The sequence below is a fragment of the Nestor notabilis genome, unplaced genomic scaffold (assembly GCF_000696875.1).
Source record: "Nestor notabilis isolate BGI_N333 unplaced genomic scaffold, ASM69687v1 scaffold17567, whole genome shotgun sequence".
In the NCBI taxonomy this organism is placed as follows: Eukaryota; Metazoa; Chordata; class Aves; order Psittaciformes; family Psittacidae; genus Nestor; species Nestor notabilis.
This window is the reverse complement of record NW_009937092.1, coordinates 5,361-22,742: the sequence shown is the minus strand read 5'-3', so window position 1 is coordinate 22,742 and position 17,382 is coordinate 5,361. Positions and strand designations below refer to the sequence as shown.

The window sequence follows — 17,382 nt, the reverse complement described above, 5'->3', positions numbered from 1 at the left end:
TTCCAACCCAAACCATTCTATGATGCTGTGTCTTGGGAAAGCTTGTCCATAGCTGTCAAAGCTCTCCTGCTGGAATTGGTACACGGTTTAGACTTTAAGTGCATATGCATATGCAGGGAAGAAGTTGAAAAACATCTTCCCTTAGGAAAGTATGTACCCTTGTAAGACACTTTGGAGCTCTATCGATGTGGTTCTCTGACAGACAGAATTAACAGCACCCTTAATGAGAGTGCCACTCCATTAGAGTTGGTTAAGTCACCCTCAACCCTCTTTTCATTACGATGACAGTCTTGTGACAAGGGCAAATTGCAGGAGAAGCAAGTCCCACTTGGAATGAACCCTGTGTATAAACAAGGCAGAACTGCAGAGCAAATGATTTGCAAAGCAGAGGCAAATTACATTTTAACCTTTTCTTTGTGAGTCTTTCCCTGATGTCTGATTAACTTTCCAGTCAACTGGCTGACCTACCAACTGGGAGTGCTGCTGTGAAAGGGAGGAAGTGCTGGTTGTCAGCTCAAATTGGGAGTGGGATTTTCAAAGGGCATTATTAGCAGGTAGCAATATGTGATAAGAAGATCTGGGAATTAAAAGAGTTCCCAACCAAAAATGAATCATGCTTTGGCAAGAACACAAACAATATACTGGCTGTACAGATAGCGGCACGGTGCAGAAGTCGCAATGCAATCCTTCACGTGTGTTCAGCCATGATAACAGCTCATCTGAAACGTTGTGTTCGGTTTGGGGTATTGCACTTGCAGAAAAATGTGAACTTGTCAGAGAGGTCTAAAAGCAAGGAACAAGAATGATCTAGGGTCTAAAAAACCCTCACCTACAGAGGAAGGTTGAAAGACCCTGGCAATGTTCAGCCAAAGAAAGAAAGAAGGGGAAAAACATGATGACAACTGAGGGAGGAACATAAGTGATTTAAAAGTTGATAAAAGGCTATTGCAGAGAAGGAGGGAATGATTTGTTCTTTTTGTCTGTAGCGGCTAAGACAAAAATAATAGCTTTAAATTGCAGTAAGGGAGACTCGGGTCAAACTTCAGGGAAACTGCTCCAGTGGTAAGGACAGTAAAGCACAGGAACAGATTGTCTGGAGCGGCTGCAGGGCAGAGTATGGCTGTCTCCCTGACATGACCTATGTGTCCAGCCTTGAAGCTGGGGAAATTGCCTGGATGCTGACTGAAGTCCCTTCCAGTACTATGACTCACCTAACCCTGGTCCTGCAGGGGTTAAGATTCCCTAAAATATTCATGAGTTGCAGCGATAAAAGTACCTGTGAAAATCCCACTCTGCTTCCTTCTGCACTGACACTCCATAGCATCAGCCCTACTGCACAGACCTGTGCCCTGGAGCACTGGGTGGGCATCAGGAGCCAACTTTGCCTCCCTACCCTGTAAAATACATTACTGCCATGCACTAAAACCCTTTGGCAGACTGTTAGGGGATGCGAGAACCACATCTCAACAGTTATAAGGCTTAGATATAGCAGTGAGAATTCCACTCACCTGAACATCTGGTAAGAGCTGGAAAAGGGACTGCTGGATAGCCCCACTGAAAGAGGGGGAAAACACTGTCTTTACATGAGTTTAATAGGTACACTGCTGTTTTCATGCTGAGCCTCCGTGACGGGGGATGGTTTTCCCCTAGAATGGTCCTGAAAATTGCCTGGGGAAAAGAAAAAATACAGAAAAGGCAAAAATTCTTGTGTAAGGGGCAGAGTTGTGAGCAGATTCTGTAGTGGCTGGAGTCCCTGCCTCTGATGCAGAAGGGAAATGTACGCTGCAGGCATCGCCAGTGTGCGCAGCCAGCCTGACCTGGCCAGTGTGCTGCAGCAAGCCTATGCCTGGGTAGTGGGATTCACTGTAGCCTGAGCTCCAGAGATGGGGCTTTCCCACTGCTTCCACACAGTGCCACAGAGCCAAGGACAACAGCCCCGTCCTCGCAGGCACTGTTTGAACTCCACTGAACAACTCTAAACGCTTACATGAAGTGGGCAGGGTTTCAGAAGTGCTCGGCATCTTTCAAGCTGAAAATGTCTTTTGGGCAGAGAGTTGCTTTGGAAAACCCGACCACACTCTGAGAAACCTGAATGGGAGCCCTTGTGAGCTGATCTTTTCTTGTTTTGCTTTGAAATCTGGCTTTAAGCCTTTTGAGGGCTGGGGGATGCTTTCTCTGAACATACGCATGCAACTGGGGCTTGTGGTTTTTATGCTGCAGGCCACTGTTTGCAGCCCTCCCGAAGGAAGGAAGCATCGCCCTTCATGCTGCTACTAATGTGGTTCAGATTCTTTCCAGGAGGAGCCTTTACTTTGCCTCCTGAAGGAATAGGGTAGATATACCACTCCTAATATTTCACGCTTCCTGGCACTTTTCATACAGCGATTCTAACGTGTTTTACATGGGTTAACCTCACCGCCCTTCTCTGACCAGGAGGTGATGGGAAAGGGGGGCTATTAGCTGCAGTTGACAGAGGGAGAGCGAGGGAGTGACTCACCCAAGGTCACACAGTGAATTAAAAGCAAGGCTACAGCCCTCCCCTGAGTCCTGCCCCCAACTGTAACCCCGATGCTCAAGCCAGGGCTTTCAAAACTGTGTTAGCAAGGCAGCAAGGCTTAAATGTCATAGCGTATGTGCAGTAGATCAGGGATTCATGATGATTATTGGTCTCTGCAGATCAGTTTACACTTTGTTTTTCTCAGTTTGGCTGTGTTTAACTGGATCTGATTGATGGCACGTCAGGGTGCTGGTTGTTCTGAGAGACAGAAAGACATTTTCCCCAGTTTTGCAGTGGAGAAAAGGGTGCTGGCAATACACCACCAAATCTGAGGACCCTGCTAGCCCTGAATCAGCCCTTTGGTCCCCAGTACTCAGCCATCACACCAGTGAACCTACTCTGGTCTTACATGGTAGAGATTTTGCTGCTTGGCCTAGACAGCCTGTGAGATCAAGGCTTTGGTTTTCCAGGTTTCCAGAACCCAAATTTTCCATAACTAGATAAAACACTAGTATCTTGCTGATACAGCTTTTGAAATAACTTTAGAATCATTCATGACTGTTACATATTTGAAGAATCCCTATTGTGATTATTCCTCCCTAGCAATTAGCAGAAGGCTTCCTAAATCTGAATGCCTAACAGAGCCACCATCTGTATTTTTCTGTCCTACCAGGCAGAGAGTTCGAAGGTGAGGAAGAGTATCTGGAGATCCTAGGGATCACGCGAGAGCAATCGGGCAAGTACGAATGCAAAGCTGCCAACGAGGTTGCTTCAGCAGACGTCAAGCAAGTCCGGGTCACTGTGAACTGTGAGTACATCACAAGTGGAGCGGGTCGGCAGGGACAGCTTTGCCCACAGGCAGGGGTGACTTTAGGACAAATAGGGGTTTATCTGGATTTATATTATGTGATCCGAACTGGGGGAGAGGGATGCCGAAGAAACCATCTGCAATCAGACACATCATAGGGTATAGTCTGTGCTTTAAACCTGGTAATATGAAAGAAAAGAAGGAAAAAGGGAGTAAGAGAGACAAAAAGAGAGGAGCTGTGAGTTGCCCCTGTCTCTCCCCTCGGAAACACTGGCGATGGCTTGTTCTCACTCGTTGATATTCGGGAGAACAGTAGCGTGAAAAGAAGCTTCAGCAAGGAAGCAAAGAGAGACAAGGGAGGGTTCAGCCAGCTCAGAGCAAACACATGCCTGCCTGCACCCAGTCATCTCAGCAGTGCCTGCATGGGGATCACAGCCCAGGGGTATCACAGTTTAGGGTCCTGGGGGTATGTGTGGAAGAAGCTAATGAAGTTAATGAGAAGTTAATGAGAGGGTGCAAAAACTTGACTTTGATGCTGGTTTAAGGTCATTAGCACAAAGGCCTCTAAGACACCCTCTGTGCACCAATGCAACCCAGAAAGGGGCTTGACCAAAGGATATGGCAATCACCACTGACAGGCACAGTTAGCTGTGTGGCTTATACCCATAGCTGTATGAGTAGGGCACTGATCCCATCACCCATATGTGCTTAATTCCACTCTGCCGGTGTGCTCCTCTCACATGGACACGAGATATTTCAGACTGCCATTACTCTTACAATCCTGCATGTGTCTATGTCCACCTCCATATTTGTATTGCTCATATTTAACACTGGAGTGATTTAAAGTCAGTATCCCCATATCCCTCCTCTGTTTTCTTGCTTGGAGGCTAATACTGCTGCAGCAGGGATGGATGAATGGGAGGTATATCCTCTCTTGACCTTCTTCAGTTTAAAGACCAGAGTATTAACTTAAATTGAAATTGGAGATGGTTATGGACATGTTTCAGGGTGCATATGCATGGCCTTGATTCATGAGCAGCACTCCGGAGCATGGGTTAAGGCACAGACCTGATGGCAGCAAGTGTTTCAGCCCATCCCAGTCTAATTTGCTACCACATTAAAAGGTGAATTTAACACCTTTTAATACCAATCTTGCTCTTTGTCTCGTTCCTTCCCTTTGGGCCATCACATCGTATCAACTTGTCTGTCATGCTCAGAAGTCAAGGTTATAGGCTCCCTGCAGCATCTTCAGCATGCACAGTTTGTTATAATTCCCTTAGATAGTGGGTGGCAGTGGTTTAATACCGGCTGCTTCATAGGCCAAATTTGGCATTGATGTGAAGCTGCAGTAACAGATTTTCTGCACTAAAACTGTTGAGGGTTTTTTCCTGTCAAAACCAGCTGAGTTTATAAACCCAAGACATTCCATGAGAACCAATTAATATTTTCAAATATTTCTGTGAAACATAATTTCAATGATGCTTTTAATGTGATTGAAACAGATTGTTTGTATCAAGTCAGAATGTTCCATTTTGACTTAGTTTCAACTCATAATAACTGTGTTACAGTGAGATCTTAAAACACTTTTTACTGTTGGAATATATGAAAATATAATGCGATAGAGTATTGTAATATTATGTGGCCTACTTTGTAATGTAAGCAACCTAGAGATTCCTTGAGGACAAAGCTTTTATTTCAAAACAAAGGGAAAAAAATCTAAGAGGTCAGGAGGGCCACACGCAGGAAAACAAAATCAGTTCTGTTTGGGGAATGAAAGCTAGACATTTGCATACAACTTTCCTTATCTCGTTTCCTCAAACTACACTGTAAGCAGCAGAAAGTGGGAAAATGACAGTAAGTTTGAAGAACGGGACCTGCCCAACCTCAGGAGCTGCCTGGCCACCTCTTATCATCCACTGACTGTGGAGCACGTAGCTCGTCAGCCAGGACTGCAGGAGAGAGCTTTGCCTTGCTTTGGTCTCACACTACCACCTTCAGGCTTCCCGAGTAATGGCCCTTGCACATCACAGACAGGGAAACTGAGGCCTGGGGAGGGAAAAGAGCTGAAGGGAACCCACTCCTGGCTTTCCCAGCAGCACACAGCAGAACACAGAGTGGCTGCTTCCCAAGAACAACAGGCCAGTGCCTGCCCCTGTGCTGGGAGAGCGCTGCAGCAGTGCCCTAACAGGAGCGGTGGTGATTCAGGTACATCCTGGCTACCCCTGTGGGCTCTGTCCTTTCAATATCCAAGGAGGGTGTCTGTGGATGGGCAAGGGCAAGGGGCCTGCCGAGGTCGTTTTCTAGGCCCATAGAAAGGTGCCTGTTCATGTTGTGACTCACCTCTCTGCTGGCTCCAGTGAAATGGAAAAGGTTTGTCTCGCTGCAGATGGCAAGAAGATATACGGCTCGAAACAAAAAATCGAAGAAGGATGCTTAAAAAATCACCTTCACTATCCTTTTATCACCCCTCCTCCTTCCCAAATTAAAATATTTACGTGAACCCACAGCCTGTGAATGTAGGATCCTATTTATGTACACTTATTAATATTTATGATGTTAGAGGGCGCACTGCAATATCCCTAAAGCCCTGCATAAAATCCCGATTAAGGTCAGGAAAGGGATCACACTGAGAGGGCTAATGTGTTCACAAACAAACTTCTTCCCATATATTTTCCAGACAGAGTTATTTTTTTCTTTGACTGAGACAATCCATTTTGATTCCTTTTTTGCCTTTTGGTGCTGGGATGGATACAGAGAGCAGAGCTTTGCCCTGTAAATGTAGAGTATGCTTGACGGTAACTGGAATCTCAGCTTTAGCTGTCTGAGTTGCAGCCCCGTAATCTCAGGGTATGCAAGTATTTGTGTTGAGAGACAAGGCACTTATTCCCTGATCCCTCTCAGCAGCCAGGCATTAAAGAATCTGCCTTTTAACACATAAAGCTTGTGACTTAACATTCTGAACGTAGGGCTGGGCTTGAACATGCTGGTGCCTACCCTACCTGCCCCGCAGCCAGCCCTGAGACTTAGCTCCAGTGGAGCACACTGATATTTGCCCATGGAGCAACCACCAGGCTTCAAAGTAAGAAGAGGTGGGAGCACTGTGCCGGACTGAAGGCAAGCAAGCTTTACCCAGAGCAACCACAAGGAAGCCTGTGATAAAGCATGATGTCCAGGAAGGTCTGGGCAGGATTTATAACCTTAGACACCTCAGAGGAGTGTCTCAACAAGTGGTCTGGCTCTCAGAGGCACACCCACAGATCCTGCTAAGCTCTTCTTGTTCAGTCCATGAATGTATTTCTCTTATACATGTTACCTCATTCTTTTCCTTTCTTATTACAGTTTTTTATGTTAGACACAGAGGTTGTATGGGAAATATTTTTCAAGCTAGTGTTAACTTCCTACTTTATCGCTTTCACTTTTGCTGTCTTCCTCTACCCTTGATGAAGTCTTCTTTCTGATGAGCCCATGTGAACCAGACTTCCATAGGTGAATATTCATAAATTGCAGAAGTCCATCATTAACCTTAACTGTGCCTGTGTATGGCTGTGCATTTATGACAGCACTTTATCCAGCATTGCTGAAGAGAAGCACGTGTAAGGAGTGATGCTAACACAGTGTATTAGGGAGAGTTCAAAGAGCAGGTATTCGCCAGAGGAGTAGGGGGAGCATCTGCCACTGCAAGAAGCAGCCATGGGCCTCCACTGGCCCAAATGGTTTGCATGAGGAGTCACCCCTGGCATAGTATCAATGTTTCATTCCACATGGAAGTGTGTGATGTGACCGTGTGCTTCCTTCCTGCAGACCCTCCCACCATCACAGAGTCCAAGAGCAATGAAGCGGCCACGGGACGACAAGCCTTACTCCGGTGCGAGGCGTCAGCAGTGCCCACACCTGATTTCGAGTGGTACAGAGACGATACCAGGTAAAACCTTTAGCTCACCTCTCCCCTCCTCTCTTTTTCAGATCCTTAGGGAATCACCTATGGTCCTCCCCAGCTCTTCTCCTCAAACAAATGACTCTTTACAAACCATGAAAGTCACGATGGTCCCATCAGACTCATCAGAGCCAAGAGGAGGAAATCCCTCTCTGTGCTAGGGATGCTAAAGGAAATGCAGAGGATGGAGCTCATGTCTTCAAGTTATTTATGGGCCAATACACAACTAAGTCATCAATAGTGCTTCCTGATGATGTTCATGCATTAAGTAGCCCATAATACAGACAGAACCTAGGCAGTGTTAGTCTCCAAGTAGGTAATGCCACTCTAGGTGCCCTTCATGTAGGGGAAGGAGCTGCTGAGGTGCAGGATTCCCCCATCTGTGTGACCTGAGCCACCTAGATTTGCATATAAGAGAAAACGAATAGAGAAATGGGATCTGTCCGTTATACCTGAGCATCTACTTGTCATGTTATTATTCTAGGTTTCAACATGACCCGTGTGCACAGGCGCAGGGGTGACTCAGCTTTGGTATATGCACATTCTGGAACATGTGAATTGGTGTTTCACTAAAAACCTCTTGGTCAAGTGTGACTAGCTTTCATCTGGCCATGATGTGTTCATTTCCAAGTGTTAGTTGGTGCTGGGTAAAGGCTTCCTTCCATTCCCTTGTCTTTTCTTGCTTCTCTGGTAGCATTTCACCCTACTGCACTCCTTCCTCCTTTCATTCCCTTCTCCTGCTTTCCATTAGTGCCTTCATTGGTCTCTTTCTTCTCACATCTCCTTCCTACCTCCCTCCACCCACACCTGCCAGGTAGGCTGAATGACTTTGGTTTACTGCCTGCTGGGCAGTGATTTCCTTCCCAATACACAACTGCCATTGCACTACACACACCTCTTCTCCTGCCTTCCCAGGATAAACAGCGCCAACGGTCTGGAGATAAAGAGCACGGGGACCCAGTCTCTGCTGATGGTGGCCAACGTCACTGAGGAGCACTATGGGAACTACACCTGCGTGGCTGCCAACAAGCTGGGAGTCACAAATGCCAGCCTATACCTTTACAGTAAGTATGGGAGAGGGTGAAGGGAGGTTCTGATTGCTCTCACAAAGACCAGGCTGTGTAGGAAGCACCCAGTGACCAAAACTCAGGAAAGCATCTGCTTGCCATCCCCACTCTCCCCCAAATCTCCAGCACTGAACTGGCTTTCAGTGCTCTGCTTCAGATACCTACATGTTCATACTTGTCATGAAACACAAACAGCCAAATTCAAAGGTTTTCAGTCAAGCCCTTTGACTGACTTTCTTTGCTGAAGTCAGATTTCATTAAAATAATAAAAACATGTTTGTTTTAAAGCTGGAAACAAAAACCCCTTTAGAATGACAGCCCCTTTAGGAGACAGAAGGCCAGGGCTCAGAGGGTCTGTGAGAGCTGAAAAATGACAAGTAATTCAGAGAGATGGAGAGAACTAGCCACTGAGCCTGAGGAGAACAAGAGAGAGTCAAGAAAAAGAGAAATGGGTTTGAAAGTGGAAGGAAAAGAAGTGAGAAAGGACAGAATGATTTAAAGGGGCATACCGTCAGGAACATGGAGGGAAAGGTAATCAGCAGATGAAATACGGAATAAAATCTCATTCTGCTACCTTTCAATTACTGAGTTGGTCATAGTAAGTGTAAACAGCCAGAAGCTGGGACTAGAACAAACTCTAGAGGAGGGTTACCTGCTGGTTCTGAACTGTGCAGCTGATTCAAAGCTGACCCTGAAGGAGCCCCTCACCTACCACCCAGACACAGGTACGAACTGTGGTGTATTCAAAAGACAGTTCCTAGTTCCAGGTCCAAAACTTGGGCTTAACATGGACCACACATTGTTATTGCCACGGGAAATAGACTGCAGCAGAATGACCCCCTCACACGAATGGACATAAAGATGGAAAAAGTGGCTTAGGGCTGTCTTCCTCTGACAGCCCCAGACTGAATTAAAACACTCAGGCCATGACGTGAATGTCCTTTAAAACAGAAAAACAGATAAGCTGTGTAAAGCAGTATTAGTATGTGATGCAGTTTAGTCCAGTTTCTGCTCTGTGTGGTCAGATTAATCATCAGAAAAGCGATGTTTTGGTCTGGTTATGTTTTAACAGATGTAGTGCCAAAGGGTAAATCCAGTGGCATTCTTTGTTTACCACCTCTGGATTCATTTCATGGCAATTTGAAGTTTTGCAAAATCTGGATGTATTCTGTGGGGCTTCTTTTATAAAGAACAAATATTACCATAAAAGAACATCTATTTGATTTCCTGTGGCATTGCAGCACACAAAGCAAATTTAGACTTTGAAAGTCTTTTCACCCTGGTCTTGTGACTGTCATGAGATTCAAATAAAATCCTCAGGCAGCAATCTGGAACACAATTTCCAAATACTCCAGATTTGTTCTTGCTGATATTAATATAACGCTAAGTTTAGCATCCATTATTTGTGGCTGAAATCTAAATTTGGCCCTCTCTTTCGGTTCCTGTTACACAGATGAGCTGAAATGCATCACTGAAACAAAATATGAGACAAAATTCAATAATGTATGTATGCACACATGATTTTAGCTGGGGGGCTGGTTTTGCTGGAGAAGCATTTTGCATGACTTCAGAGCTTCACCTCAAAGGATCTCAAAGGATTTGCTAGCAACGAATATTTTAACATCACAAGTTATTTAGAAACGGGTGTTATTAGCACCATTTTGCAGTAGGAAACTAAGGTACAGAGTGAAGAAGTGATTTACCCATGGTTGTAAAATGAGCGGCAGAACCTTAAGACACCCAGGGAGATCTTGCCAAGTTGCTGTTGACTTTTCCAGGAGGAAATGTGGCAACTATAAAAGATAACTTGCAACAGAAAGGGTCCTATTTAGTCCCTTTTGATGCATATGAAGAAAACTTTCCTTCTTTCAAGTTGTTGGATTTTGGTTACCATTTTCACCTAAGAAATTCAAGTCCTGTTTATGCTGGAAAACATCAGAGCCAGAAGAATGGAGGTGCAGAGAAATCTGATGATTTCCAGTGGGCTGTTTCTAACTCTTGTTTTTATTGCTTAGTTAATCCCTGTGTCTTCAGTGTGCAATTGCTTCATATTGTTTCAGGAAATCTCTGTAGTCCTTCTAGTTAGTGTGGAAGAGAGAAAAAGAGAGAAAAATAAGTAAATTCAGGCAGACTGAAGCTGGAATTTCTACGGTTAAGAAATCAGGGGGGAAATGAATGAAGGGAATCCAGCCTCATAAAGAAAGCAGCATAAGCCCTGATGGAAAAAATGCTGTAGTGCTCATGCAGTAGCTGAAATAACAGGTAATACACCCCCAGCTACACACCTAGGGAGAAAAATAAAGCAGTGCCAAGTGTTTGCAAGGTACAGCAGATACTCAAATACTTGGGAGTGTTTTTCATCCTTAGAATCAGAGATTTTGGTTCTTTTTCAAACAGAGAGCAAGCTCACCGTAGGGCAACATCCCACTAAGGAGGCAGATACAGCAATGGTTTCTCAGTGTCCAATTGCAACACAAAGAAGAATGGCACCCGGGAGTAAAGGAACAACCAGAGAGTTAATAGGAAGACACTGGCAGCTTTGCCTGAGGTGGAGGACAGAAGGGGAGGTAGCAAAATGATGTGAAAGAATAGTTTAGCAGCAGAGGAAAATGGGCAACTGCTGTTCCAGGGAACCTCAGCCAGCACTGAAAAACTCTGGGAGAGGCTGAGTGCCTTGGATGTCAACGCCATAGGTAGAAGATACACTAAAATACAAAAGCAGCTCCCTTGAGCTGTATGAATAGATAGCCAGTGATCTTCTTTAAAGGATGTAGCAGCAGGATTGCCTGCTGTAGGTTGAGAGATTTATATCCCTCACTCCTGGAGTTTACAATGACATCAAAATGGCCATACCAAAGGTCTGTCTTACCCAGGAACCCTTCTCCAACAGCAATATGGAATATGTTTGCAGAGAGGGTACACTCTGGTGATACAAGTGATCTAGCAGCTTGCTGCCATCCCTTCCTTCCCCACTCCTTTTGTGCACCCTCCTCTCTGCCAGGTGCTTTTGTTGTTTCCCTTGTTCTGGTAGCCAACCCACTGAGCCAGTTCAACCTGCTAAACCACTGCCCAAAATGCCACCAAGCATTTTCTTTTGCTGTACTGAGCTGAATTAGTTCATGGCAAGGCTCAACAAGCGCCAGAGCCCATGCAAGAGGGGAAGCCATGTCACACATCTGTGGGTATGAGGAGCTGGGAGGCAAGACCATGTTTTGCAGCATTAGTGAATAGGTTGATTCAGCTTTGCAGGGCCTGGGAACAGCACAAAATACAGTGAGCCCTAGGGAAGGGGCAGTAAAACAGACCTCTCTGAAAATTAGCTGACAGAAAGGCCAAGCCAGGGCTGCCATCACAGAGCAACAGAGGTGAGAAGTAGTGCCACAACTGAAGGGAAAGGGTTTTGTTCCTAAGTGTATTAGGAGAGAGGGAACGTGCTGCTTTTCATTCCACTCCGCTGACAGAGTGCTATGAAAAGCATTATGACTAAAAGTCTCAATTCGTGTCTTAACCCATGCTACACACAAGTGTAAATATGTGTATATGTACCAGATACACATCTGCTGTACAAGCATATATACACATAGGCTTATGTGTGTGTGAGTATGTATACATGCACGTACACCTCTGTGGTGTACAAGCACACACACACAGGCCCATAGAAGCAGGCACAGAAGCACCATAGAAGCGCCTGGTGCATTCTAGCAAGACACAGAAAAGAAATGAAAGCTTTCCCAAATGAGTTGACTCCTGCCTCCCACTGAGCTAGCCTATCCCAGAGGATAAAACAGGAGACAACAGGGCCATGCCACACATCCTCATGCAGTTCTGCTGGCTAAATTGTCTCAGTTACAGGAGACTGCCACCTCAGCAGGTCCCCTGTCGCATCCTCTGCGGCTTGCATCCTCTGCACCCTTCAGGGAGTAAGGAAACACAGAGATGAAGCAGCAGCTGGCAAGGTCTATGCCAATTAGAAGCAGCAGCAGCAGACAGGATCCCACCCTTCCCTCCTCAAGAGGCTTCGGGTAGAGTTATCATTACAGTCCCACAGCTCTGATTGCAGCAAGAGGTGCATTCCTAAGAATTGCTGGCACTGGCAGCTAACTTGTCGTCATCTTTTAGTGCCCTGGCACACACAGCACACACTTACACCCCTTCTCCTAACTCTATGCCCATGCCTTGTGGCACCTGAGCATTTGCTTATGGTGGTTGCTGCTAAGGTTTGGAGCATCACTGTGGCTCTAAGTGCAACCCTCATGTTTTCACAGGGGCTTTCAGTAACGGGGAGACCCTGGAGAAGGGGGCAAGTGGTTGGGGTGACAGCCAGACAGGGCAAGGCTGAGACACGGCTAATGAGCCAAGGTGGAGCAATAAAGGCAGGGCACAGCAGGTGAAGGGAACAGAGGCAGAGTCCTTGAATAGAAAGCAGCATGATAATGAGGCTGTAGTGCTTTGCTTTAACTGCTTATGCTGTGCAGTCTGCAGCCTGCTGTGTGGGAAGGAGGTAAAGGGGAGTTGAGTTATTTAAACAAACTAAATAACAAGGAAGTCATGTCAGCACAACAGCCTGCTTTCGCAGAACAATAGTCCCCTGTTGCTACATAAACGCAGGGATCCAGGCTAGCTGTGTATTTCCTAGGCAAGAGACAATCTCCTCTGGTGCCTGCTGTGGATTCAAACAGCTCTATTATCACCATGAGACCAGAGGGCAGGAGATCTGCCTGTGTCACAGGGGTGGGCCTGACCTGCTATGTCCCCATGGGCTCCAGTGAGTCAGAAAGGAGATCTTTGCACCAAGGGTGCTGTATAAAGAGCATTGGCCTCCAAATAGCTGGGCCTGGATCCAGGTACCATTGCATCCTGCCAAGCTCTATGTCCATCAGCAGTCGTCTTAGCACCGTACTTACAGGTAAGCCAGCAGACAACTCCATGCCCCAGGCCTATCAGCTGTTGCATAGTGGCATATGTCTACAGCTAAATGTCTACCTCCTAATCAGTCCATGAGTAGGAACTTGTCTCAGTCAGTATAAGGCATCCAGCAAGTTCTGAAGGTAATGAAAGGAGACCCAGTGATCAGTCAGTCTTGGTTCTGCACCAGGCTCTGCCGACAGTTCAGCATTCACCCTGGGCAAATTGCTTCCTTGCTCTGTGCATCAACTGCACAACCTGTAAAATGGAATTAACAGTACTGTTAGCCTCAGACTGAAGTCTCTGACACCAGTGTCCATCAGTGTCTGTGCAACTCCTGAGATCCTTGTGAGGAAGAAGCAAGGCGTGAAGCCAGCAGTGATGTATAACAAAGTCCTGCTGTGACGTGTACCAAGGACGCATTGTAAAACCCCTATAAACAAAGCAGCAGGCTGTGTACAACTCGAGCTTGATGAGTCTGCAAAACCTGTGTTCGTCTCACAAGACAAAAGCTCAAAAGAAGCAGGGTGCCCTTGAGGATTCACCAGGGTGATTGATCCCATGCCCAGATCCTCAGGGAACCTGTCACTGGCAAGAAATCCATTGCGGAGAACGTTCCGGTGAGGCAGCAGCTACCCATGGAGGACTTCCACAAGTCACCTCTGTGCTAAGACTAGCTTCCAGCCAGAGGTGTAGCTAAAAGGAGCTGTGTTGTGATGACATGAGTGGTCTTGAAAGTCAGAGGGGAGATATGGCCCATCAGCTCCAATCACATTCACTGCAGGTGCTTAATCCCTCTTGCTGTGTGGATATTGTTTCTTTAGTTTTTCAAATGACTTCTCTTTGACTCTCAGTCCCAGGGGATGTAGATGTGTATTAGGTGTGTTGCTAGCAAAATGCTCTGTATATGAAACCTACGCTAGTTCATCTAATTTGGGGATGGACAACTCCATCAGGTTTGTATCTGCTGCTTGCTTGGTGTGAAAAGTGGCTTGTCCTTTTCTCCTGCATGTTGCTTATTGTTTTTTTTCCCCCCTTAGAGCGAGTTTTACCCACACTCCCCAATCCTTTTCCAGGTCAGTATATGTTTTATGTTGAAGTAGCTCATTAGCCGGGTCATTCTCCGTCATCCTGACAAATGCTCAGAGCTAGGGACGGGCAAAACAGGGCAGAAATGCAGGAAAATAAGGGCTTTCCCTTCTTGTCTACATGTTATTTGGTCTCTTCTGCTCACTTTCCTCATCCTTCCCCCTTTCCTCTTCAGAAACCAATCAACTAAACAGCAACAAACTTTAGTAAAGCTTTAATCCATGACATTGTGTCCTCACCAGGTCTGAACAGTCTTCAGTGAGGTTCTGTTTGTCCGCAGACCTGCTCCAAATATGTCCTAAGCTGTCCTAAGCTGTCTTTGCTCACATATTTGGATCAACAGCATAAGCAGACCTAAAATTTTACAGAGACAGTGGAAGGGACAAATGAGAAGGTAAAAATTAAATCACTGCCAGGAGGTTTTCTCACTTTTGATGTGCAAACTGCTTACAATGAAGCACGTTGTTTTCCCATTCCCCCATTACACCCCTACCAAGCCTGCCAGTCACATCATGCTGCATTTGAGGCAGAAAGCATGGAAAGAGATGCACAGGTGAGGTGTTACTGTCTGCTTCACTTCAAGGGAAGAGGGTAGGAAGGCGAAACAGGGTCTGAGTGTTTTTCCCCTCTCTGTGCCGCCCAAGCATGCCTCTGGTCCATGCAGCACGACCTGAGACGCTTGGATGCAACCTTGGGATTCTGCAAAAGCACTTCCAGAAAGCAGGCTCCAGCATCTGAAAGCAGGGTTTGACACTAACCCAACAACAACAGTCCCCGTATTCACTTAAAAAACCTTGGCCTCGAGCCCTGTAGTATCTTTGCTTTACGGCCATATGATGAAGATGCACTCAACTCATGGGATGTTCAGAGGCCTAAACAGTTAATGTCTGTGCAGAGCTTTGAGGTAGAGTGTTATTAGGAACCCATGTTGTTTTGCAAAAGAGCACCTGCCCAACTAAAGCACCTGCAGGTACTCCCATGAAAAGAACAATAAATGCTGGGTGTTACACCAGCTCCGTTTAGCTACTCTGCCTTTTGCAAATCAAGCTCTGCTCTTGGCAAATTGTTCAGGCTCATGCTGTAGTCACAATTGCCTATTTAAAAGGCAAATCCACAAATACAATTAAAGAAAAGTACCTACAAAAAAAAAAAAAAGAAAGAAAGGAGGTGGGGAGGAGGGAGAAATCAAGCTACCATTAAAATTAAATCCCAGAGAGTGATTTGTAAATAACATTCAAGGAGCTGAGAAAAGGAGTAAAGTAGGCCATTGGGAACCTAGTGTGGAAAAATAAATCCAATTAAACACCATTATCATGCGTATTGCAAATGAAACTTGTGCTTGGATATGAAATTAAAGTTGCTGAGGCTGTTTGGGATGTAAGGGTTTGAGGAGTTTTCCAATTTGGAAATTGTTCTTTTCTAAGCAGAATTTTCAATGGCAAATATTTTTGTCTGATGGAAAACACAGGGCTCGCCTTCTTTATGATTATTTTTATTATATAGCCTTAAATTCCACAGGCAGGTAGTGTTACTTTTTTTCATAGTCAGCCCTCTTTACAGCTGGGTTTGAATTAGTAGCCCGTTAAGCTAAAAGATAAAGCAAAGACTGCAAGTGAGCAAGGGCAGGATTTCCATACCAAATACCCCTCCTAATCAAACTGCTGAGGCCATCCTGCACAGCATTAGCCAGTCCTTTAAAATGCTCCCCCCTCTGTCTTGGAAGTTGTTATATTTTTCCTTTTACTGCTTCCTGGTCTCCTGAGGTCATCCTGAAAGACATCCTGGTGTGACATCACCAGGAATTTGTGGTACCAAATGCTGGGATATCTCCAGAGACCCAGGACACCCAAAGAAGGTTTTGCAGGGGGAAACTTCATTTGTTTCTTGAAAGCCCCTACCTGAATGTCCAGGGTGGGCATTCAGCACAGATATTGGTGCTTACCTCAACATATGCTTTTACGTTGCTGTCCACCTTCAAAGAAGCCTTAGGCATGAAGTTTTCCTGTTAGACCTTGTTCTCCCTATGAGATGCAGTCCTCAGCTCTCAAATAAGCCTCTCCTCAACGATCAGAATCACAGCCTCCTCCCTCTTTGTCCCTCAATTTCCATTTCTCTTAACCCTTGCTAACATCTCCCTGCCCTGTTGAGTTTTGAGCATTGATTTAAAAGGAAGGTGTTCTGGGATGAAGAGCACTGTAATCATGCTAAGCGTTGCTATCATTAGCTAGCTGCTGTGGAAACATCTTGCTTTCAGGCAGGTTGGAGACTCAGAAGCAGCCCATTCAACTAAACACATGGGGCTTGAATTTGATGAGGCAGTTTCCTAAAAGGCTGGTGGAGCCCAGCTGATTCAGCTCTCAACTGAATTGTCCTTGGTAAATTTTCCAGCCCTCTTGATTTTGAAGCCAGGCACTCAAAATGCCCTAAAATGTCTTCTGGGATGATGTCACATCATCACTTCTCCCTGTCTGCATTGTAGCATCATGTTATAATGGGATGACACAAGACCTGGCTGTCACAAAAGGGGCCTTATTGCATCATCAGGTGGCTTTTCAGAAGGGCTTTTCTTCTGGAAAAGGAGAATTTGCTCTTTCCACACCGTACCTGCCAATGATAGGGCCAGTGGCATCACTGATGAACCTCAAAGGGGTCTGTCACAATTATGGCACTAGCTCCATCTCTGTCCTTCATTGTCCCTTGTCCTCAGCCCTTTGAACTTAGACTTCCTCCTCCATGATTAGCACCTAGTGTCCACATCAGAATGGCTTAGCCAGACTCATGGGCTTCAAAGCAAGTCCTCCTCACAGGAGTTTTGTGACGAGGGCTTTCTCAGTGTGCTTAGCTGAACGCCCTGGAAGCTCTGCAAAGGGGGATGATGTGTTTCCCAGAAAGCAGCACATCCAGAACTGCCCGCAGGGCATCAAGCGTGCCAGTCTTTGGGGCCATCAACAGGGTGGCAAATGATTTATAGCAATAGAGTGCTAGTAATTAGCAAAGGGGGAGGGAAAAGGAGAATGAGCAGGCCTGTCTTGCTGCCAAAACACGCACTGATCGGAGAATGACCCTGTGTGGCTGTAGATTG

The 17,382-nt window shown here is 45.8% G+C and overlaps 1 protein-coding gene across 1 annotated transcript; it reads left to right on the top strand.

Moving 5' to 3' along the window:
* Nucleotides 1-1,775: 1,775 nt before the first annotated feature.
* LOC104408919 (limbic system-associated membrane protein-like) lies at nt 1,776-14,287 on the top strand (the record flags this gene model as incomplete). Its single annotated transcript, XM_010018659.1, has 5 exons — nt 1,776-1,850; nt 3,140-3,305; nt 7,107-7,227; nt 8,155-8,303; nt 14,252-14,287. Coding segments are annotated over exons 1-5 (547 nt in total), but the record flags the coding sequence as incomplete, so codon positions are not given.
* Nucleotides 14,288-17,382: the final 3,095 nt, after the last annotated feature.